The 23,233-nt window shown below is 40.8% G+C and overlaps 1 protein-coding gene, 1 pseudogene and 3 gene segments (V, D, J or C); 3 read left to right on the top strand and 2 right to left on the bottom strand.

Moving 5' to 3' along the window:
• Positions 1–4,016: 4,016 nt before the first annotated feature.
• Positions 4,017–13,756, top strand: LOC136694149 (uncharacterized). The gene is made up of 5 exons (XM_066667522.1): positions 4,017–4,065; positions 4,357–4,644; positions 9,961–10,041; positions 11,851–11,857; positions 13,423–13,756. Exons 1-5 carry the CDS (start codon positions 4,017–4,019, stop codon positions 13,754–13,756), a joined length of 759 nt encoding a protein of 252 aa, XP_066523619.1.
• LOC136695770 (U2 spliceosomal RNA) lies at positions 6,701–6,871 on the bottom strand (annotated as a pseudogene).
• Positions 13,757–18,090: 4,334 nt separating the features above from the next.
• Positions 18,091–18,619, top strand: LOC136694148 (immunoglobulin kappa variable 3-20-like). The segment is given in 2 exon segments: positions 18,091–18,139; positions 18,258–18,619. Coding segments are annotated over 2 exon segments (411 nt in total).
• A 1,615-nt stretch (positions 18,620–20,234) lies between these two features.
• On the bottom strand, positions 20,235–22,356 carry LOC136694147 (Ig kappa chain b5 variant C region-like). The segment is given in 2 exon segments: positions 20,235–20,551; positions 22,344–22,356. Coding segments are annotated over 2 exon segments (330 nt in total).
• On the top strand, positions 22,355–22,863 carry LOC136694146 (immunoglobulin kappa variable 3-11-like). The segment is given in 2 exon segments: positions 22,355–22,403; positions 22,553–22,863. Coding segments are annotated over 2 exon segments (360 nt in total).
• Positions 22,864–23,233: the final 370 nt, after the last annotated feature.

Raw genomic sequence — 23,233 nt, 5'->3', positions numbered from 1 at the left:
CTTCATCTGGACACTGGCTCTCTGGATGAAAGGTAACACACTGTGTGGAAGTGTCTGTTTTAAGTGAGTTTGAGTGCTCATATTCAGTAAATAAGTTTCACTGTAAAATGAAAACTTTATTTTTTCGTCCTTCAAAGAAATAAACAAGAGTATTTTAATGGCTGTTTGTTTTTCTGAATGACACTCACATATGTTATATATAATGTTATATTTCAAGGTTCCAGTGGTCAGGTAACTGTGACTCAGTCTTCTGCTGTGACAACAACTTTGGGACAAAAAAATCACCATCAACTGTAGAACCAGTCGTGCAGTTTATTCCTGGAATGCAATGGAGTATCTTGCCTGGTACCTTAAAAAACCTAGAGAAGCTCCAAAACTACTGATATTTGATACTTACAGGAGACCACAGGGTATTTCAGATCGTTTCAGTGGCAGTGGATCTGGATCTGACTTCACTCTGACCATCAGTAACGTCCAGACTGAAGATGCAGGAGATTATTACTGTCATAGTGTTCATGAGTATAGTGGTATGAGTCCATACACACAGTGAAATAGAGTCATACAAAAACCCCCCTCAGTCAGAGACTGCACTGCTGCAGCTGCACCCTACTGCAGGTGCTGAGGGGGAGGATGATACACACAGTAACACACTCTGTGGAGGAGAGACACACACCTCACCAACACACACCACCACACACACAATAACAAAATCTGTGGAGGAGAGACACACACCTCACCAACACACACCACCACACACACAATAACACACTTCCCTCCTCCGTGGTGTCCATGCTGTCCACTCCAAATCCAACTCTAGACAGGGGATGTAAAATTAACTCTTCAGATGTCTATGGCCAACCATTGGTGCACTACAATGGACTTTTAGGACCACGGCATTGAAAAAGAAAAAAGTCTTCCAGTGGCAGCCACATAATTTAAATGTTTTTAACATATGAATGGCAGAACGTGTCTATGGGCGGAACAAAAAAAGCTTGCACCTCAAAAATGTGCCTCTTGTAGTTTATGCTTCTCTCACAAGAATATAAAAATATATTTTGTTTTTGACCTATATATAGTTGAAATGTAGACCCTTCAAGGTTGAACTTTTTTTCTAGGATAAAATCTCAGAGTTATGTACGTGTTTAGGTGTAATTTCAGTTATATCTCGCCGGCAGGATAGCAGACCTCAGGAGGTTAAAAACTGAGTGCAGACTGTAGATGATTAAACACCTTCACTAAAGTGGTGGGACTACAAGTTCTGCAGAGAAATACTTATTTTACAGATATGTCCATCAATTATTACAGCTGAATACCTGTAATTAAGTGATGGTGTTAAAATCTGTGGTAGACAACCAGGCAAAAACATAAAACTGACAATTTTCTTTTGCTCAGAGCATTTAATTAATGGATAAAACTCTTCATTACTAACATTTTATATTACATTTATTTACTAACCTTTATATTATATATATCATTAGTCATGTAGATCTGGGAGCACACATGAGATATCTATGGTTTGCCCAGAGGTTGTGGTGAGCCCGAAGGCCATGAGTTGGGTACTGTCATTGGACACCAGTTTTTGCTGGACTTCTTTTGGTCCTGTGAGATCTGGACACTTGTGACAATAATATGAAGTGCTAGGATGCACATGCATTCTCTTAATGGACAACCCATTGATCAGAAGAGATTACACAGGTAACATCTACATCTTTGCTTCATTTCTCTCTCAATTCAGAGCTCTCCTTACTTTCCAGACTCCTTTGGTCTTTCTCCAGACACTCTTCTGTTGTAATTAGAGTTACAACCCGGTCTGGTTTAATTGTCTTCTAGCAATGAGAACAGTGGACTGGAAACTGTAAAGTGGGAGTTATTCACATGCTTAGTCCTGTGACCACCTCATTTAATGAAAACACCTATTTTTTTTTCTTTTGTATTTGATGAACTTGCCTAATTTTTGTTTGATGGGTTTATTTGATCTTTCCACAGCGCCTGCTGACTGCTGGTGATACTCTTAGTGTGTCCTTAGCTCAAATTTCAGAAAGATGTGAGATGATTTATTCACAAAGTGTGTGCCAGCATTAGAGGTATATGTTTGGCACTCTCCAGCAAAGGATAATATCCCCTCAAAGAAGGCTGAAAAAACAATTAGTCACAGAAGACTGTGATTTCTGTCAGAATCCTGTCAAGACTGGGATCAATGCTAATAGATGGACAAAGAGAGGAGAGCACTCATGAAGAACATTTACCCAGTCACATGAAGGACCCAGACGACTAGAGTCTCAATTTGGAGGGCAGCTGCCTAATTTTCAGATGTTTCCTATAGAGTCCACTACACTAGCTCATCTGAGACATTTGGGGCCCCACACGGGACTTAATGAGTGTTTCAAACGCATGACATATATTGAATAATACATTATACTTGGAGAATTTTCTTAGTTAGTAACAGGAATAATTTTATCATATCATGTTATAGTGTAAGGGCGGCACGGTGGCACAGCAGGTAGTGTCGCAGTCACACAGCTCCAGGGGCCTGGAGGTTGTGGGTTCGATTCCTGCTCCGGGTGACTGTCTGTGAGGAGTGTGGTGTGTGTTCTCCCTGTGTCTGCGTGGGTTTCCTCCGGGTGACTGTCTGTGAGGAGTGTGGTGTGTTCTCCCTGTGTCTGTGTGGGTTTCCTCTGGGTGACTGTCTGTGAGGAGTGTGGTGAGTTCTCCCTGTGTCTGCGTGGGTTTCCTCTGGGTGACTGTCTGTGAGGAGTGTGGTGTGTTCTCCCTGTTTCTGCGTGGGTTTCTTCCAGGTGACTGTCTGCGAGGAGTGTGGTGTGTGTTCTCCCTGTGTCTGTGTGGGTTTCCTCCAGGTGACTGTCTGCGAGGAGTGTGGTGTGTGTTCTCCCTGTGTCTGCGTGGGTTTCCTCCGGGTGACTGTCTGTGAGGAGTGTGGTGTGTTCTCCCTGTGTCCGCGTGGGTTTCCTCCGGGTACTCCAGTTTCCTCCTACAGTCCAAAAACACACCTTGGTAGATGAATTGGTGACTCAAAAGTGTCCATAGGTGTGAGTGAATGTGTGAGTGTGTCTCACCCTCCAGGGTGTATTCTTGCCTTGTGCCCAATGATTCCAGGTAGGCTCTGGACCCCCCATGACCCTGAACTGGATAAGGGCTACAGATAATGAATGAATGAATGTTATAGTGTATGTTAATGTGTGTATATACTGTACTTCTTACTACTCAGGGACAAGTTTTTAACTCACCTTTACACCTCTTTTAATGTGATGTGGCAACAAGGCTGCCTTGATCTGATTTCAATTTGCTGATATTTAGATTGATCACTTTATCAGTGGGGAGCCTATTGATAACCAAAAGAGCACACACTTGTAGCTAATAGTGATTAGTATCTAACATATGTGTTAGCCAAACGTCTTAACAATTGTGTGTCATTGGGCAAAGCGCAAGCCAAGTACCCTTTCTTTTTGAACTATTTCTTACACAAAGCCCCTGGAGAGATCAGTACACTTTCAGGAGAACTGTGACAGTCCAGTTGAAAAATGCAGGACAGCATCCTGCTGGTGTTGATGGTAGCAAGTGGTCATCCTACACACACAGAGAGTGACTCTAGCTGTGTTCTTTTATTGCATTAAACACTCATCACAGGACAAATCAGGTATGCGTCCACATCCTGTAGATTATCAGTTGAACCTGAAATGCTGTTGTTTTTCTAAGTTTTTCTAACGTTTTTTATGTGATTAATGGATTAATAAACAAAACAAAATTAATATAACACTGTGACAGGCTGTTAATAACTCTACAGACAGAACTAAAACTGAGCCAGAAATATCTGAACACACAATATCAAATAAATATGATGATCTTTCCTCAGTGTTGTTAGAAAGATGATTTCCATAGAGAGGGTCCACTTTGCATCATGAGCCCATGCTTCAGTGCTCTGCTAGTGTTTATAGTCCTGTGAGTTTAACACTTCATGACTGAGAGCTGCTGTCCCACAAACTTCACCCACAGCAACCATGACTTTGGTCTCCATCTTCATCTGGACACTGGCGCTCTGGACGAGAGGTAATACATATGATTATATTTTGGGGAGATGTCTACTAGTTGTAATTAAAATAACTGATTTGTAGTTTGAAAAAAGTCCTGAATATTTACATGTTTAAATATAATTGTATAATGTAAAGTAGTATAAACATACATGAAATAAAAATATGCTTACAAATTCATCTTTTTCAATCTGACAGAAATGATAAAATTCCATTATTTCACTGAAAAATAAATAAATATGAAAAAAAAAATTAATACTTTTGTGTAATATTTTATTAATACTGTATTACCATTGTTTTTCTTCTTAAGGTTCCAGTGGTCAGGTGACTGTGACTCAGAATCCTGCAGTTAAAACTGTTTCTACAGGACAATCAGTCACCATCAACTGTAGAACCAGCTCTGATGTTTACCAAGGTTGGAGTGATAAACCTCTATCCTGGTATCAACAGAAACCAGGAGAAGCTCCTAAACTCCTGATCTACTACACTAACAAGAGACAGTCAGGTATTTCAGATCGTTTCAGTGGCAGTGGATCTGGATCTGACTTCACTCTGACCATCAGTAACGTCCAGACTGAAGATGCAGGAGATTATTACTGTCAGAGTTTACATTACATTAGTAGCAGCTGGGTGTTCACACAGTGAAATAGAGTCGTACAAAAACCTCCCTCAGTCAGAGACTGCACTGCTGCAGCTGCACCCTACTGCAGGTGCTGAGGGGGAGGATGATACACACAATAACACACTCTGTGAAGGAGAGACACACACCTCACTAACACACACCTCCACACACAATAATACACTCTGTGGAGGAGAGACACACACCTCACTAACACACACCCCAACACAATAACACACTCTGTGGAGGAGAGACACACACCTCACTAACACACACCTCCACACACAATAACACACTCTGTGGAGGACAGATACACACCTCACTAACACACACCTCCACACACAATAACACACTCTGTGGAGGAGAGACACACACCCCAGTAACACACACCTCCACACACAATAACACACTCTGTGAAGGAGAGACACACACCTCACTAACACACACCTCCACACACAGTAACACACTCTGTGGAGGAGAAACACACACCTCACTAACACACACCTCCACACACAATAACACACTCTGTGGAGGAGAGACACACACCTCACTAACACACACCTCCACACACAATAACACACTCTGTGGAGGAGAGACACACACCTCACTAAAACACACCTCCACAAACAATAACACACTCTGTGGAGGAGAGACACACACCTCACTAACACACACCTCCACACACAGTAACACACTCTGTGGAGGAGAGAAACACACCTCCACACACAATAACACACTCTGTGGAGGAGAGACACACACCTCATTAACACACACCTCCACACACAATAACACACTCTGTGGAGGAGAGACATACACCTCACTAACACACACCTCGACACACAATAACACACTCTGTGGAGGAGAGACACACCTCACTAACACACACCTCCACACACAATAACACACTCTGTGGAGGAGAGATACACACCTCACTAACACACACCTCCACACACAATGACACACTCTGTGGAGGAGAGACACACACCTCACTAACACACACCTTCACACACAATAACACACTCTGTGGAGGAGAGACACACACCTCACTAACACACACCTCCACACACAATAACACACTCTGTGGAGGAGAGACACACACCTCACTAACACACACCTCCACACACAATAACACACTCTGTGGAGGAGAGACACACACCTCACTAACACACACCTCCACACACAATAACACACTCTGTGGAGGAGAGAAACACACCTCCACACACAATAACACACTCTGTGGAGGAGAGACACACACCTCACTAACACACACCTCCACACACAATAACACACTCTGTGGAGGAGAGACACACACCTCACTAACACACACCTCCACACACAATAACACACTCTGTGGAGGAGAGAAACACACCTCACTAACACACACCTCCACACACAATAACACACTCTGTGGAGAAGAGACATACACCTCACTAACACACACCTCCACACACAATAACACACTCTGTGGAGGAGAGACACACACCTCACTAACACACACCTCCACACACAATAACACACTCTGTGGAGAAGAGACATACACCTCACTAACACACACCTCCACACACAATAACACACTCTGTGGAGGAGAGGATACATTATAATTTGTTTCAATGTCCTCTTCAGTCACCTTCTAATTGCAAAGAGAACAGGATTCAAGTTTAAAGGTAAACATGAGGAAAAAAAGCAAGTGTTTAAAATGTAAACTTTCTACAGACAAATGTCCATTACAGAAATGTGAAATTATCACTGCTTCCTGCAGATACAAAAGAGCATTTTATCAAACTGATGTAACCTGTCACTATATGTCATTGTACAAGATACAAGTACATCTGTCTTTGGTGTTTAACCCATATTGTGAACACACACACACATTACTACACTATTGGGAATTGAGCAAACACACACCTGCAGCAGCAGGCAGTTGTACCCAAAAACTGGGGAGCAGTGGAGTGTAAGTTATAACTCTGTCCCACTGACCCCAATTCTGCTGATGATCTCTTCTCTAACATTAGACCTTGGCTGCCCACCTGAGAAGGAGGTGCACTGTTCCAACAGGTTCTGCAATACCGTGTATCAGTGTGGAGGGGAGGAAATAAGCCTCTTGTCCATCTCCCTGCTCTAAAACTCTATTTAAAATCATATCGAGGAGCTGTGAGATTAAAAACTGATACTAAACTTGATCTTAGACAAAAGGTTGAACAGTAATGTACCTCCCACTGAAATGTATCTGGAAAGTATGAATCTACCACTTAATCAGAGAGCCATTCTGTGATCATGCCTCTGTCCTGCTCAGCCCTCTCCCCACATCCAGTCTTCCCCAGACATGTCCTTTTACTGTGAGAGTTAATGGAAGAGTAATGTTAGAGAAACTGTAATGTGTGTGATATTTCAAATGTAGTGTTAATGTCAGTGTTACTCCAGTGTTGGTCTTAGTGCACTGTGAGGAATAGTCCAGTGTTAGTGTTAGTCCAGCAGGGGGCAGGAACTTTAATCACTGTAGCATTTTCACTGGCCCTTCACTCTGTTTCACTGAGAAAAATAGACATCAGTCTAAATTCATGGAGCTTAAACACCATGTGTTTCAATTACCTTCACAACTCCTGACAGCAGCTCTACCTCTTACTAAGACTCTGTCTGTTTACTTTAAACTGAACTTTCTTAAACTGGACACTTGTTCAAATACAAGAGTCTTCATCCTTCAGTGTCTAATTATTTCTACCCTCTCTGAACCAATCTTGGACAGTGTTACACAGAGGACTACACGTTTAATATTCTTTTTCCTTTTCTCCCTTTCCTTTGCTCTACAGGTGTGCTGTATTAGTCAAGTTAATCTGCTGATTGAGGAGATGGGTGCAGTTAGCCAATCAGAGTTGCCCTGGCTGAGGAAGGGGTGGGGTTTCTGGAACAAAGACCTAGCAGAGAGACCTCAGGCAGCTGAGTTCTGAGTCTTGATTCTGTGAGATATGCTGAAGGAGCACAGCTCATTGTTTGGTTGGGGTGTTTTGTAGTGTTTAGTGATGGCAAACCGAAGCTTTCTGAAGCTTTCCTCCTGTGTCGAAAAATGGTTCATTACTCAAAGCTTCATGACAAAGTACACATTAGTGCCATTGGTGGCCAAACCTCAAAGTGCTTTGTGTATCTGGTGAACATCCGTTTTACTGTGTTTGAGTGCATTACAACCATGGTATTTGTTGTTTAAATGAAATAAACCAATAAAACTAAATTGTTGTGTGCGTCTTCTGATTCAATATCTCATTTCTGACTTGGGCACACATCCAGGGTTTGGCAGAAAAGGTTGATGGATGAAAAAGGTAATCTGTTGCAATGCATAAAACAGTAATATATTAAAAATAAATGTATAATAAACTAATAACACTTCTTGACAATGCATTTTTGAAAAGCTATACTTTTGTAATTGCATTCACACTGTTGCAGGTTGGTATTTGTAGTCCCATGATTGTGTACCGAAATGAAGCTTTGGACGTCATTGGTCACATGATCATTGCAGAATGAATCAAGCACATACACAGAGATTCGAAGCAATGGGTGTGTTCTTTTGAAACATGACTCAAAGCTTTAGATTCAAGAGTGCAATCACTAGTAGTGTGTGGTTTGGTTGTTTTTTCTCATTCTGTTTCTCTTCAGTTTCCTTATTTGTTTCTTTACTCTGCCTTTGTTTAATGATTAATGAGTATAAAGTACGTAATGTACAGACTCACTGTGAGATATCTCCTCCATTTCTATTTTCAAGCACTGTCTGGATGGGGACATTTAGGGTGCACCTATACGTCCAGTTAGTTAGACTACTATGTTTACACAAACGAGGTAAGGGACGAAAACCAACCAATGTAATTTTGGTTCAGGTTTAGTTATCACTTGCCAGGCAGGTTAGCTGTGTTGTTGTTTTCTCTTATTTGACATCACTCATAATCCACCTTTGTTACACCCTGGTGGTTTTCCTTCTGAGAGTGGTCTTTAACTTTTATGTAGATCATCACCTGCTGAACAATGAATTTAAAGCACTAAAGAACTGAAACAAGCTCCAAACAACTGATCTCAACACAGCATTTTACACACACCAGTAAAGAGAGAGTGAGAGAGATAGATAGATAGATAGATAGAGAGAGAGAGAGAGAGAGAGAGAGAGAGAGAGCAGTGAGGTGAAACTCAGATTTACATGAACAGTCCTGAGTCGTCCTCTTTCTCCCAGAATAGAGCAGCACCTTCATCAGATGTTTTGCTTCATTTAGTCAACTTGTCCGACTTGAGGGTTCTCAGACCTGTCCGACTCAACACTTCTCCAACATGTCCGACTCTATGGTCCTCCACTGTGTCTGACAATGTATTTTTATGGACTAATGTAGGTCAGGCCAGACTGGACCAGTACTGAACATCTTGGGACGTGACTGGTCCATTCGTGGTCACTGGGAGAACTTTCCTAACTCTTAATTTAACTATCATCAGATGAAGAGTTTTTAAAACTGTTTCAGAACTGTTTTAAAACTGTAATTAAAACATGTTAATGTCTTCATACGGAGGAATCAAACTGACCCCAAACAAGCTGCCCATCATGATCTGAATCAGTGCTGGGGATATTTCTCTCAGCACAAATCAGTGTGAATTTGAAAGGAGTTTATTACTGAATATCAATGTTTATAAAATCCAGACTCTTATTGTGACACAAGCACTAATTTTAATGTTATATGTAATAAACCTGTCTGTTCATTTACATTATGTTTTATATAAATGTGACATTATTTGAATTACAGACTAAAACAATGAATCACATTCAGTTTAGAAAAATAACTCTGGTTTGTATTTGTTATTTATATTTAACTTTAAAACTCTTAAAATACAATTGTAACACAGTGTTAGTCTGAATTTACTGTATGTGGGTCTTTTTCAGTAAAAGTGATGAGAAAGATTAAATAAGTCTCATGTTTAAACAGAATAAAAGTCCCTTCATTTTCAGTGCTACATTTCAGTGAAGACTCATTGTCCATAAACCTACATCACTCATCACACTGTTAGTGATAACACTGTAAAATCTGTGTGTGGGGGGTTTACACACTTTACCCTCAAAACTTATTCATAAAACTCTAACATTTCTAAATGAAGATCTATCTCTGAACTAAACCTTGTTTTCTAAACAATCTAAACATTTCTATGTGTTTATTATGGAGGTGTTTGATGGAGGCATTTCCATAGAGAGGGTCCACTTTGCATCATGAGCCCATGCTTCAGTGCTCTGCTAGTGTTTATAATCCTGTGAGTTTAACACTTCATGACTGAGAGCTGCTGCCCCACAAACTTCACCCACAGCAACCATGACTTTGGTCTCCATCTTCATCTGGACACTGGCTCTCTGGACGAGAGGTAACACACTTGATTAGCCCTTTAGAATGCCTAATTATCTGATATAAGACTACACTTAAATACATGTAATTTTTAATTAAGACATTCATGTTATGTAAATGATTATTTTGTGTAAAAGCAAATGTTATGTTATAACTTTTGTATTTTTAATGTAAAATAATTGCAAAATATTTGTATTTGAAATTTAGCCTTCAATATTTTCATTTTCTTTAGGCTCCATTGGTCAGATGAGTGTGACTCAGACTCCTCAAATTAAAACTGTTTCTACAAGACAGTCAGTCACCATCAACTGTAAATTCAGCAGCACTGTTGCTAATCATTGTGGTGGAAGTTCTGACTGCCTTGCTTGGTATCAGCAGAAACCTGGAGAAGCTCCTAAACTCCTGATCTACAATGCTAACACTAGACAGTCAGGTATTTCAGATCGTTTCAGTGGCAGTGGATCTGGATCTGACTTCACTCTGACCATCAGTAACGTCCAGACTGAAGATGCAGGAGATTATTACTGTCAGAGTTTACACAAGATCAGCGGTAGCTGGATGTTCACACAGTGAAATAGAGTCGTACAAAAACCTCCCTCAGTCAGAGACTGCACTGCTGCAGCTGCACCCTACTGCAGGTGCTGATGAGGAGGATGATACACACAATAACACACTCTGTGGAGGAGAGACACACACCTCACTAACACACACCTCCACACACAATAACACACTCTGTGGAGGAGAGACACACACCTTACTAACACACACCTCCACACACAATAACACACTCTGTGGAGGAGAGACACACACCTCACTAACACACACCTCCACACACAATAACACACTCTGTGGAGGAGAGACACACCCCTCACTAACACACACCTCCACACACAATAACACACTCTGTGGAGGAGAGACACACCCCTCACTAACACACACCTCCACACACAATAACACACTCTGTGGAGGAGAGACACACACCTCACTAACACACACCTCCACACACAATAACACACTCTGTGGAGGAGAGACACACACCTCACTAACACACACCTCCACACACAATAACACACTCTGTGGAGGAGATACACACACCTCACTAACACACCTCCACACACAATAACACACTCTGTGGAGGAGAGACACACACCTCACTAACACACACCTCCACACACAATAACACACTCTGTGGAGGAGAGACACACACCTCACTAACACACACCTCCACACACAATAACACACTCTGTGGAGGAGAGACACACACCTCACTAACACACACCTCCACACACAATAACACACTCTGTGGAGGAGAGAGACACACCTCACTAACACACCTCCACACACAATAACACACTCTGTGGAGGAGAGACACAGAGATAGCAGCAACACTCCAGCTGCATGTTTAACAGAGTATCAGCGGAGACAGCAGCTGCACTTGGCTGACGTGCAGAGCAGAGTAGCAGCGGGGAAGGCAGACCCATTCGACCGGCAGGGTTGCAGTGGGTCCAGAGCCTACCGTAGGGCCAGTTAAAATGAAGGCTATGTCTTGCAAACAGAAAGCACCATGGAGAAATGCTTCTGTTGTTCAAATCCAAAAGAGGGAATGTTGCAAGGCAGAACACAGATGGCGTAAAACAAGTCTTCATATTCACAAAGAAATCTACAAAGATAGGCCATGTGAATACAACACAATAATATGCAAAACACGACAATCCTAAAGAGCACTTTCCTGATGGGTCTCTTCATTAATTCAGTCAAATTCAAATCAAATCAAATTTATTTGTATAGCGATTTTTACAACTGATGTTGTCACAAAGCAGCTTCACAGAATCCCGGTGAGACAAAGTTTTGACATGAAATATAAAAATGTAAAGAATGTAAAAATATAAAAATCTCCATGTGAGCAAGCTAAGGGCAACAGTGGCAAGAAAAAACTCCCTCAGCTGAGGAAGAAACCTTGGGAAGAACCAAGGCTCAACAGTTCTCTGTTATCTTTAATCTGTGTTTGTCATCGGGCTTGGCTGAAATATACAATTGCATGTCGTCTGCCTAGCGGTAACATGTATAATGTGAATAATAACTGTCCTAAAATAGAGCCTTGCGGAATTCCAAATCTTACTTTCAAATAATTGGAAGATAAATTGTTTACTTTTACAAAGGGGTAACATTCTGTTAAGTAAGATTTGAACCATAATTGGGCTGTAATTCCAACCATGTTTTCTAACCTTTCTAAGAGAATATTGTGGTCTATAATATTGAAAGCTGCACTGAGATCAAGAAGCATCAACAGGGATACGTGACCTTGATCAAAGACAAGAAGAAGATTGTTTGTTATCTTGAGTAGAGCTGTCTCATTGCTTTGAAGCGGCCTGAATCCAGATTGGAATTTTTCATATAGATTCTTATTTAGATATGAACTTTGGGAACTATGAGTTGTTGGGCCACAGCTTTTTCTAAGATCTTGGATAGAAATGGCAGATTAGAAATAGGCCTGTAATTAGACAGACCCTCAATGAGTTCCACAGTGAGGTTGGTTTCGAAAGCTCCTAGTCTCTTTCTGTTTCTCGCTCTGCTGCTGCTCCTGTTTTACCATTTCTCATTTCTGACAAGCAGGATACAGGTGTGCCCTTTGAACCTGAACTGGGTGAGGGATATCCGGAAAAGGTTGAGCTGGTTGAGCTCATGACACAGAAAGTTACTGACGTTATGCTTCTTCAGGAGACAGACAGTGACGGGAATAATAAGGTTGACTGGGGAGGTGTTTTAAGTCACATGAGTTCAGTTAGAGGTGGGGGAGCGATCCTGATTGATATTCAGTACTTCCCAATATCCTTTGAGGCTGAGCAGTTATCGTATCAGCCCAATAGTATTCTAAATCTGTGCATCCCTACTCATTATTGTTATCATTGTTTTCTCAACCCAAATAAATATGATGATCTTTCCTCAGTGTTGTTAGAAAGATGATTTCCATAGAGAGGGTCCACTTTGCATCATGAGCCCATGCTTCAGTGCTCTGCTAGTGTTTATAGTCCTGTGAGTTTAACACTTCATGACTGAGAGCTGCTGCCCCACAAACTTCACCCACAGCAACCATGACTTTGGTCTCCATCTTCATCTGGACACTGGCGCTCTGGACGAGAGGTAACACATACCTGTTTTTTTTTATTGATATGTGTGTCTAAATATGTCTAAACATGTAATACATGGAATATTAAAAAGAAAAGTAGTAATTATAATACTAATAACAATATTGTCTTTTAAATAATGAAATCCCCTGACTACTATTTTAATTTGAAAAGTATATTTTAAATATTATATAATATTTTATTTGCTGTTGTCTACAATTATTTATGTATATTAATTTATTAATACTATTCATCTACTCTCTTTTAGGATGCAGTGGTCAGGTGACTGTTACTCAGAGTCCTTCAGTGAAAACAGTTTCTACAGGACAATCAGTCACCATCAACTGTAAATTCAGCAGCGCTGTTTATGGTTATTGTGATGGAAGTTATGACTGCCTCGAATGGTATCAGCAGAAACCTGGAGACGCTCCTAAACTCCTGATCTACTATGCTAACACTAGAAAGTCAGGTATTCCAGGTCGTTTCAGTGGCAGTGGATCTGGATCTGACTTCACTCTGACCATCAGTAACGTCCAGGCTGAAGATGCAGGAGATTATTACTGTCTGAGTTTACACCCGATCAGTGGTAGCTGGGTGTTCACACAGTGAAATAGAGTCATACAAAAACCTCCCTCAGTCAGAGACTGCACAGAGACTGCACAGAGACTGCACTGCTGCAGCTGCACCCTACTGCAGGTGCTGAGGGGGAGGATGATACACACAATAACACACTCTGTGGAGGAGAGACACACACCTCACTAACACACACCTTCACACACAATAACACACTCTGTGGAGGAGAGACACACACCTCACTAACACACACCTCCACACACACAATAACACACTCTGTGGAGGAGAGACACACACCTCACTAACACACAGTCACTGGATGAGCTGGAGCCAAAAGGCAGCAGTTCTACTGAACAGATGGACAAGACCTTACCCACCTTCCTCCTTTGAGAGGTGAAGGATTCCTAGCAGAAACCAGTGTAGTTTTTCCCCAAGAAATCCAGCAGGCCCGCCTGGATATCCGCTAGCATATTCGAGGGGGGGGGTGTGCACAGTCTGTTTTATGCCATAAGGGAGAAGCAGCGAGTTCATTTACAATTAAGACCCATCCTTTACATGACATTTTAGGGTCCAGCAATGGAGAAACAGAAAGAAAGAGCATCCCTCTCTGATGCCCCTGGAAACCTTAAAAGGGCACACAAACCACCGTTGACCTTAAAATCACTCTCAATGTCACAGTACAACCTTGATCATAGCTATAAAGACAGAGTTGGACCCAATGTTTTCCAGTATTTCCCATAAATATTCATGTTCAACTCTGTCAATGGCTTTTTCCTAGTCTAAAAATAACAACCCAGGTCAAAAGTTCCGCAAATTAACTGTATATTATCAAACATCAACCTTCCAGGAACACAGTACGTCTAGTCATTATGAATGACCTGTCCCATCACCTTCCCCAGTCTTACAGCCAATGTTTTTGAGAGCAGCTTGTAAGTCAGTGCACAGAAGGGACATGGGGCTACAGTTCTTCAGTTCAGTGAGGTCTCCTTTCTTAAGCAGGGAAAGGGCGGCTCTTCTGCAGCTCAGGGGAGCTTCCCCTCTTTTAGCATGTCCAGCACATCTTGGCCCAGAACTGACCAGAAAGCCTTGTAAAAGTCCACAGGCAGACCATCAATGCCAGGAACTCTTCCATTTTCTATGGCCTGTAGAGCAGTGTCTACAAAGACATCTCACTGTCAAGCTTTTTTGCTGATTCTGGTGTCATCTTTGGCATTTACCAAAAAAAAATTCTCCTCCGTCCCTTTTGCCCCCACTTGCTCACTGGTAAACAGCTTAGAATAAAGAAGACTATGCGCTCACAAACTGCAGTGGGCTCCAGTACAAGAGTATGTATAAACATTTTCTGTTCATTTTCTGTTCAAGTCCATAAAGAAATTAGAAGGGGCATACATATCAGGCACAGTTTTAATGTGCAAGTGGACCAGCACCCCTTTCACTGTGACCCCCTGCAGGTCATCAAATTTATAGTTTTATTTGCACTTTGGCTATGTCCCACCACTGTTGTAATGAGGAGAATGCAGTTTTTTGTGCTCTAAAAACCTCCAAAAATAATGTAAAGCATTCTCTAAAATGTGCATCACCTGAAAGGGAGTTGAAATGCCAATAAGAGCTCTTGGGTTTCACACATGACTTTTTAAAATTGTACTGGACCATACAATGATCAGTACTACTAACCAAAACAATGCCACACTTTATAAACATATGCAAGTAATACTTAAACACATAAAAATGGTCCTGTCTGGCCAGTGAGAGCGTGCTGTCTTTGCAATGACTCCATGTGTACTGCCTCTGTGCTTTGTTAAAAGTTCTCCAAACATCATCTAGTTCATGAGCCTAAATTACGTTTGCGAGAGGTTACATGTGGTTCCACATGATTTCTGTCGGTCATCTGTAGTGCGATTAAAGTCACCCCCAAAATTAAAAACACGTTCTTATTGCATTTTGTAAGAACATGTAAAACATCCAAAAAGATCATCCTTTCCACCCCCACAGTCGGTGCATACACACAGATACATCATTCTCAAAGCACACTTTCACTTTTAAAAGCCTCCCATTCATCACTTCTTCCACATAAAAATATGGAATGAAACCTCAAGTAAATAAAATCCCGTCCCTAGTGACATGCTTTTGTACTGTCTTGTGTTTTCGTGCTTTGTTGTTGCCTTGTTGCCACATGCTAGGAGATTTTTTTAGTTCCTGCCCTAGCCCCGCCTTGTCATTAGTGCTTCTACATGTGACTCCTGTGTAGTCCTGCCCTCTCGTTATCTCTCCCAGGTGTTCCTAGTCTGTGTTCTGTGTATATATAGCCCCTTTGTTTCAATGCTCCCTTGTCTGTTCTTGTGTGTGTGGATGTGTTTGTCCTACACAGTCCAACCATTACATGGTTGTTTTCTGTTTCAAAGTGTTTAGTTCTACTTAATGTTTCTAGCTTGTGTTTACTTTCATTGTTTGTTTTGTTTACTTTTATTTGTTAATAAATTCCTTGCTTGTATGTCCGCCTCCTCGTCATCCCTACAACCGTGACACCTAGCACTAAAAGAGGTTTTGTGGCTTAATATCGTAATCTGCCCATTCTTTAATTACTATTATCACTGTGAGTCTCCTGAATGACCGTGGCATCAAGTCTCTTTTGTTTAATTAGTTCAAATAATAACTTGGTTCTTTTTACACAGTCTCTTGTCCCAGTGGCAATCTTAAAACCATCCATTAAATGAGAGGAAAAAGAAAATCAGCCCATAAATAGTAACTTAAACAGTGCAGTCTTCATTGTCCTCCTCCTTCAGCTTGGTCAGTGTTTTCTTTATTCTAAACAGTTCTTCTAAGAAGGTCTCTGGTAAGGCCTTCATCTTTAATAAAAGAGTGTGGGGGGGGGGGGGGGGGGTCAGACTGGATGATCTTTGTAGCTGGGGTACTGGGTGGGTGAAGTGTTGTGAACTGGCCGTGTAGCACTAGACCTGTCTGGATGAGTTTATTAGCCCTCTCCATTGTGTTCACAAACAGGACAACAGCATTATTCAACCTCAAGGCGGACACAATATTGCCATGCCTGACCTCCTCCCCTGCCACCAGGCAGCTGTCCCCCATGCTGCTCCAGGACACGAGCTTTAGACCATGGGGGTGGCACAGACTTTCAAACAGGCTGTCTGGAGTAAACATGTGAAACTCAGATTTACATGAACAGTCCTGAGTCGTCCTCTTTCTCCCAGAATAGAGCAGCACCTTCACCAGATGTTCAGTTTCATTCAGTCAAACTCACTCAGGAATAGACACACTGTCCAGAATGAAGCTTTATTTCAGTGCAGTAAAGTCTCAGGTCCAGCAACAGGACACTGAACAGAGAACAGACAGAAATATCAGCTCTGTGAAGAATTTAAACTCTACAGTAGAAGCAGGTGAGAGCAGCTCTGTGGTCAGTTCTGTCTTGGAGCTCTTTGGAATCCACTTTTACAACGACACGCCCCACTGAGACCTCAGCTCAAATTACATTATTGTTGCTGGGAGACAGAGCAGTGCTACAGGTAGAGTCTCTGTCACACAATTACGGACCAGGGCTGTTTGGCTGTTAGATTTTCATAAATAAATCCTAATTCTTTACATTTAAACCACTACATTGTTTCAGGGAGAGGATGTCCCCAAAATGACCGGCGCTTCTAGGTATGACGTTCATTTATGTGTCCTAAGATGTCAGAACTGTACGTGTTAACAGAGACGTGGAACTAGACGTAAAGGACCAGTGGAGCTCCACAGTAATCTTCGCTGGCCGCTGTGTGACCCTGTGGTCATATACCTGTGTGTGTACATGGTAATGTTTTATTGTGTTTGTGGGGACTAAAGCTCCTTAGGATGACGGAACAAAAACAACATTCTGACGTTATGGGGACATTCTCTCCCTGAAGCTCTGCAGCTTTTCATCAAATTTCCAAACACTGTAGTTTTTAAAATGTAAAAAAATAATGATTTCATTCAAAAGTGTCATTTTGATTAAAAACTGCAGAAGTCAAAAGAAAAGTCCACAAAAGACAGACACATCTGTTAATTTTCTAATTTTGATTGGATTATAAGACAAATATACATATTACAACCTGTTGTTACATTTTTGACAGATTCATGAAGAACAATGAAAAAATACATACATTTTTTTAAATTATTTTCTGATTTTGAATTGTCAACTGCATGTGGAAAGAACAAATGATACATGGAAATTCCATGATAATAAAAAAAAAATGTAGGTCATTTTCTTCATTTCCATAGAGAGGGTCCACTTTGCATCATGAGCCCATGCTTCAGTGCTCTGCTAGTGTTTATAGTCCTGTGAGTTTAACACTTCATGACTGAGAGCTGCTGCCCCACAAACTTCACCCACAGCAACAATGACTTTGGTCTCCATCTTCATCTGGACACTGGCGCTCTGGATGAGAGGTGAGAGTATGTGTGGGGGGGATTTTGTTGAGCAATTAATGATATTAAATATGTGCCTTACATCTGGAACTATTGTTTTTGAGCCTCTGAAATATCACTCGTTCTCTTTCTGTTTTAGAGTCCTCTGGAGAAACATTCCTGACTCAGTCTCCAGGATCTCAGTCTGTTTCTCCAGGAGACACTGTTACTATCAGCTGTAGATCCAGTCAGGACATCAATGGTGATTATTTTCACTGGTATCAGCAGGAACCTGGAGAAACTCCCAAACTCCTGATAAAATCTACATCTCAATGTCAGACTGGAGTTCCTGATCGTTTCAGTGGGAGTGGATATGGATCTCAGTATTCTCTAAACGTCACTGGAGTCAAACCTGAAGATGCAGGAGATTATCACTGTTATCAGAGTAACATTGCTCCCACACAGTGTTACAGCATCATATACAAACCTCCTCCAGCTGTAGAGGAACATCTCTGCCTCTGAAACTTTCACTGATCTGAGAACAGCTGCTAAAGTATTCTCTAGATTAAAGCTCACTAAAGTTATACAGCTTTATACTAGACAATAATTGTGTCTATTTATGTGATATCACTTTATTAACAGGCCAATGGGTCTCTTAACCAGAAGAATCCACATATATTATGAATCCTGCTGTTGGATCAGTCAAATGAGATAAACATAAAACATTGTATATGATTAAAACTAAAATATTAATATACATGTTGGCCAATGACATTGAGAAACTAAACCCAGTGCTCAGCCCTGCAGCAGTCCACACACCTCACTGATAAAACTGCCTAGTAATCAGAAACTAAAGAATATAGTCTACTTGACTTGGGAGCTGAAGACAGTTTCACAGCTTTCATTTTAGATGCAGTGAGGAATGACATCAGAAAAACACATACACACAAACCACATATTAACCCTTTTGAGCAGATGCAGTTTTTGGCTCATTTTAGAGCGGATTATACTACTCCAATTCAACACAAGATATCATATGTTCCACAAATAGTAGAATAATCATTCAAGGTTTAAACTGATGTAGACACTTGGGTCAAAGCATACATTCACCTTCAGGCTTTTGTTTCCATCATTTAAACTCCAATTGAGAATATTTAAAGACAGAAAAATGGCAAAAATCAAAAGGCTCCTATTGTGTTAGGGGTTAATAATGTGTTACTGGGTGCTGAAGATAACAGACTGGCCATTTTCTGATTCACTAGGGTCTTGTAAGAAAACATTTACAATATTTTAAACAAAAACAGTCAAAGTATCATGGAATTGTGCAGCATTTTCTGAAACATAAAGGATTTGTCATTAAATAAGTAAATATATGTTTATTCTAGAATATAAAATACAACATATTCTCTTCCATAGTGCTCTTTCAGCCATAGGCACTCCTTTACTGTGCACCTCTGGAGCGCTCCTCCTGTTCCCAGGCCCTGAGAGTGAGTGATCTCGGCACATAGCCTCAGTCTTTGTCTGAGTCCCTGCTATAGGTTTACAGAGGTGTCAATCACTTCTCACCTGCCCACTGAGAGCGAATTCCTGTGGAGAGCGGCATCCTTCTGAAACATATGAGCTGAGGGTTTTGTGATAAAAATCTATGGCACTATCAGCTAATTAATGGGCCCGCTGGCGGTGTGCTACAGGGCTTATTTTTATTTGCACAAACAGTACATCGGTTTTACACAGCTACACACACACACACACAAAAATAATAATAAGGCTGGTAAAATGAGAAGCATTAATATTTAACATCATTTTCAGGATTTAGCATGTTAATAAATGCTTTGCTTCATGCCTAGACACAGGAAGGAGTAAATAATCAAATATTGTTGGTTGAATTGATGAAACTGCTTTATTTTGAGAATACATCAACATTTTATTTGAAATAATGAACATTTAAAAATGTAATTAGTACAGTAGAGAAATGAAAAAGCAAGAAACAAAACAGAACTGTATCTACTGAGACATTATCTCTTCAGACTGTATCCTGTCAGAAGCTGATGTGAAGATCTGAGCATTAATCAGAGACATGTTTGAACACACTGAAGATGAAGAGGACCTCTATCAGCTCCAACACAGGTGTGGACCCTCACTGTCCAGTGCACTGATCTCTCTTCAGTGTTTCACTGACAGTAGTCTGGCCTCCTTTGGTGGCCTCACAGGTCACTGTCTTCTTCATCCACTCGTCCTCCTGGAGGGTCAGGGTGCTGCTCCAGCTGTAGAGGCCAGTGTCCTTCTGCAGAACCCCAGGACTCTGACTAAACCCAGAGGTCAGAGGGTTTCCACCCACCTTCCAGCTCAGCTTCCAGTCTGAGGGGAAGCCCTTGTTGGCCAAACACACCAGTGTGGTCTCCCTCTGCCCCAGACTGGAGGAGGGCAGGACTGTGAGGGTGGGGCGAGTCGGAGCTAGGACACACACACACACACACACAGTTTCATTTCCCTTATTTCTAACACAGCACAAATGACTTCAGTGATGCAGTAAAAATCACACTCTAATTACAACCTTCAACTCAACCACTTTCACATATAAACTCATATTTACAATTACATTCAGAGGAGGATTTCAGTTTCATTAAATATTACAGAGTTTTCACTTACAAACATCTACAGAACATTATGATTTCACCAGGCGTCCCCAAACATTTGCATATAACTGTTTTTCTAACAGAGCAGAACTGAGTTCAGTGAAGCATTAAAATAACGCTCTAATTATAACCTTAAACTGAACCGCTTCAAATATGAACTAATATTTACAATTACATTAATAGATACATTTCATTCAGAATACTTTTAAAACTATTTCTTTCATTTAATTCATTATAATAGTAACATTACACACATCCCATGATGTGAAAGTTTAAAACATGATTTGATTTCCTCCAAAACAGTAAATAATCAATAACTAAATCAAGCTGCAGTCTCCATGTACTACGTCTTCAAAGCTTTAGAACAGAAAACACTGCTCATAATAACCTCCACATTGTGGCGTCCAAATGGAATCAGAACGGCTCTAATCACCCAACACTGACTCTACAATCCAGCTTTACATTTGATCTTAATAAAAAAGAAATGTCATCACTGAACACTTCACAGGAAACCTTTAGGAAATATTTGTATTTTAAAGAAAAGAAATCCAGTTCAGAAACAGGAGCTGGTGGTGAAACCTAAAGCTCCACACTCTCCACACTTCAGAGCAGTTCTAATTAAATACATTCACATTTGGATTATCATTTATTCAGAAGATCATCAAGTGCATCTCTACTGTTGTCCAGAATCATTTTAATTAAAGATTCCTTCTGAATAAAGAGTAAAAGTGGACTTACTTCCAACATCCAGTTTTGTTCCTCCACCAAAAGTGTACCACAGTGATACAAACTCGTTTACTGGCCGTACAAAAACCTCCTGCTCTAAACACACCGCTCTCTTCAGCCTTTACACACACTATTTCTGAACTAGAACACAATATTAATGGATTCTGCAGCTATTAATAATGGAAAACACTCCCAAACTGTAGAAGCTACAGATTCTCAACAAGGATTATTTTATAAACATTAAAATATCTAAACCCAGGACACACTTTGTTCTTTTGTATTTCCACAACAGACAAACACTTGATATAAAAGTATAAAACTACATGTAGAAACATGTTTTCATCTCAGATTCCAATTACAATCACAGTTACAATCATATCAACTAATATTAAAACCAGATCCAATTAATGACAACAATAAAAACATGCTCCACTCTCTGTGTTGGTGATTATATGTTCACTTTCATCAGAAATGTTGATAAATAATTCAATCAGTAAAAATTAGAGCTGCTGTTGAAAACTGTTCAACATTCATTAATAGTTTAAAAGATTCTTACTGTTATCATTGTGTTTCCTCCACCCAAAAGTCCTCCAGCCCTGATCCAGACAGATGGAGCCACAGTAGCAGCTGCAGAAAACCTCAAATGAAAGGCAGAGACAGTTAGAGTTTAGGATTTTAAACATGAGACTCCACACTGAGCAGAAATGTTTGATCAAACAATATCAAATAAATATGATGATCTTTCCTCAGTGTTGTTAGAAAGATGATTTCCATAGAGAGGGTCCACTTTGCATCACGAGCCCATGCTTCAGTGCTCTGCTAGTGTTTATAGTCCTGTGAGTTTAACACTTCATGACTGAGAGCTGCTGCCCCACAAACTTCACCCACAGCAACCATGACTTTGGTCTCCATCTTCATCTGGACACTGGCGCTCTGGACGAGAGGTAGAAATGTGGGGTTGTATTTCAGTTTTGAAGATCAACATTGAAACCCTTTCTTGAATTATTTCATTTTAAAATTACAATAGATTGAATTGCTTTATTTTTGTGTGTATACAATTTAACATTAATATTTATTTCTCTCTATATATTAGGTTCCTTTGGAGATATAATATTGACTCAGTCTCCAGGATCTCAGTCTGTTTCTCCAGGAGACACTGTTACTATCAGCTGCAGATCCAGTGAGAGTGTCAGAAGCTATCTCCACTGGTATCAGCAGAAACCTGGAGAAGCTCCTAAACTCCTGATCTATGAAGCATCCACCCGTCAGTCTGGAGTCTCAGATCGTTTCAGTGGGAGTGGATCTGGTACAGACTTTACTCTAAAAATCACTGGAGTAAAGCCTGAAGATGCAGGAGATTATTACTGTCAGCAGGGTAGCAGCTGGCCACTCACACAGTGTTAGAGCGTCGTACAAAAACCTTCAGCTGTAGAGGAACTGCTCTGAGTCAGAAACACTCACTGATCTGTGAACAGCTGCTAAAGCTGCACTCAACTGAACTCATCAGCTCCAGAACACTACAGTAGTGAAGAGTGTTCTCTCTTTGGGGAGTTTTCCTCACTGTGGAACAGGGATTTACATCAGGAGATGGAGTATCTCACTAGGAGCAGCAGCAGATAAACACTACACACTGTACACACTACACACAATCTTCACAAGCTCTACACACAGTTACTAATTACATTAGAGCTTGACTTTCAGCTTCATTCATTAATCTATTCACACTGCATCATGTAAATTTACTGAATTAAATGTTAATATTAACTTAACCGAA

This window comes from Hoplias malabaricus, chromosome 4 (genome assembly GCF_029633855.1).
Source record: "Hoplias malabaricus isolate fHopMal1 chromosome 4, fHopMal1.hap1, whole genome shotgun sequence".
Lineage (NCBI taxonomy): Eukaryota > Metazoa > Chordata > Actinopteri > Characiformes > Erythrinidae > Hoplias > Hoplias malabaricus.
Note: the sequence above shows the minus strand (reverse complement) of the source record. Positions and strands in the feature narration are given on the sequence as shown.

Excerpts from the sequence above, each read along its gene's own strand:
- LOC136694149 (XM_066667522.1), top strand. The coding sequence starts at position 4,017 with ATGACTTTGGTCTCCATCTTCATCTGGACACTGGCGCTCTGGACGAGA. Across the intron at positions 4,066-4,356 it reads ACTGGCGCTCTGGACGAGAG|GTTCCAGTGGTCAGGTGACT; the intron begins GTAATACATATG and ends TTTCTTCTTAAG. Across the intron at positions 4,645-9,960 it reads AGATGCAGGAGATTATTACT|CTGCTGCCCCACAAACTTCA; the intron begins GTCAGAGTTTAC and ends CATGACTGAGAG.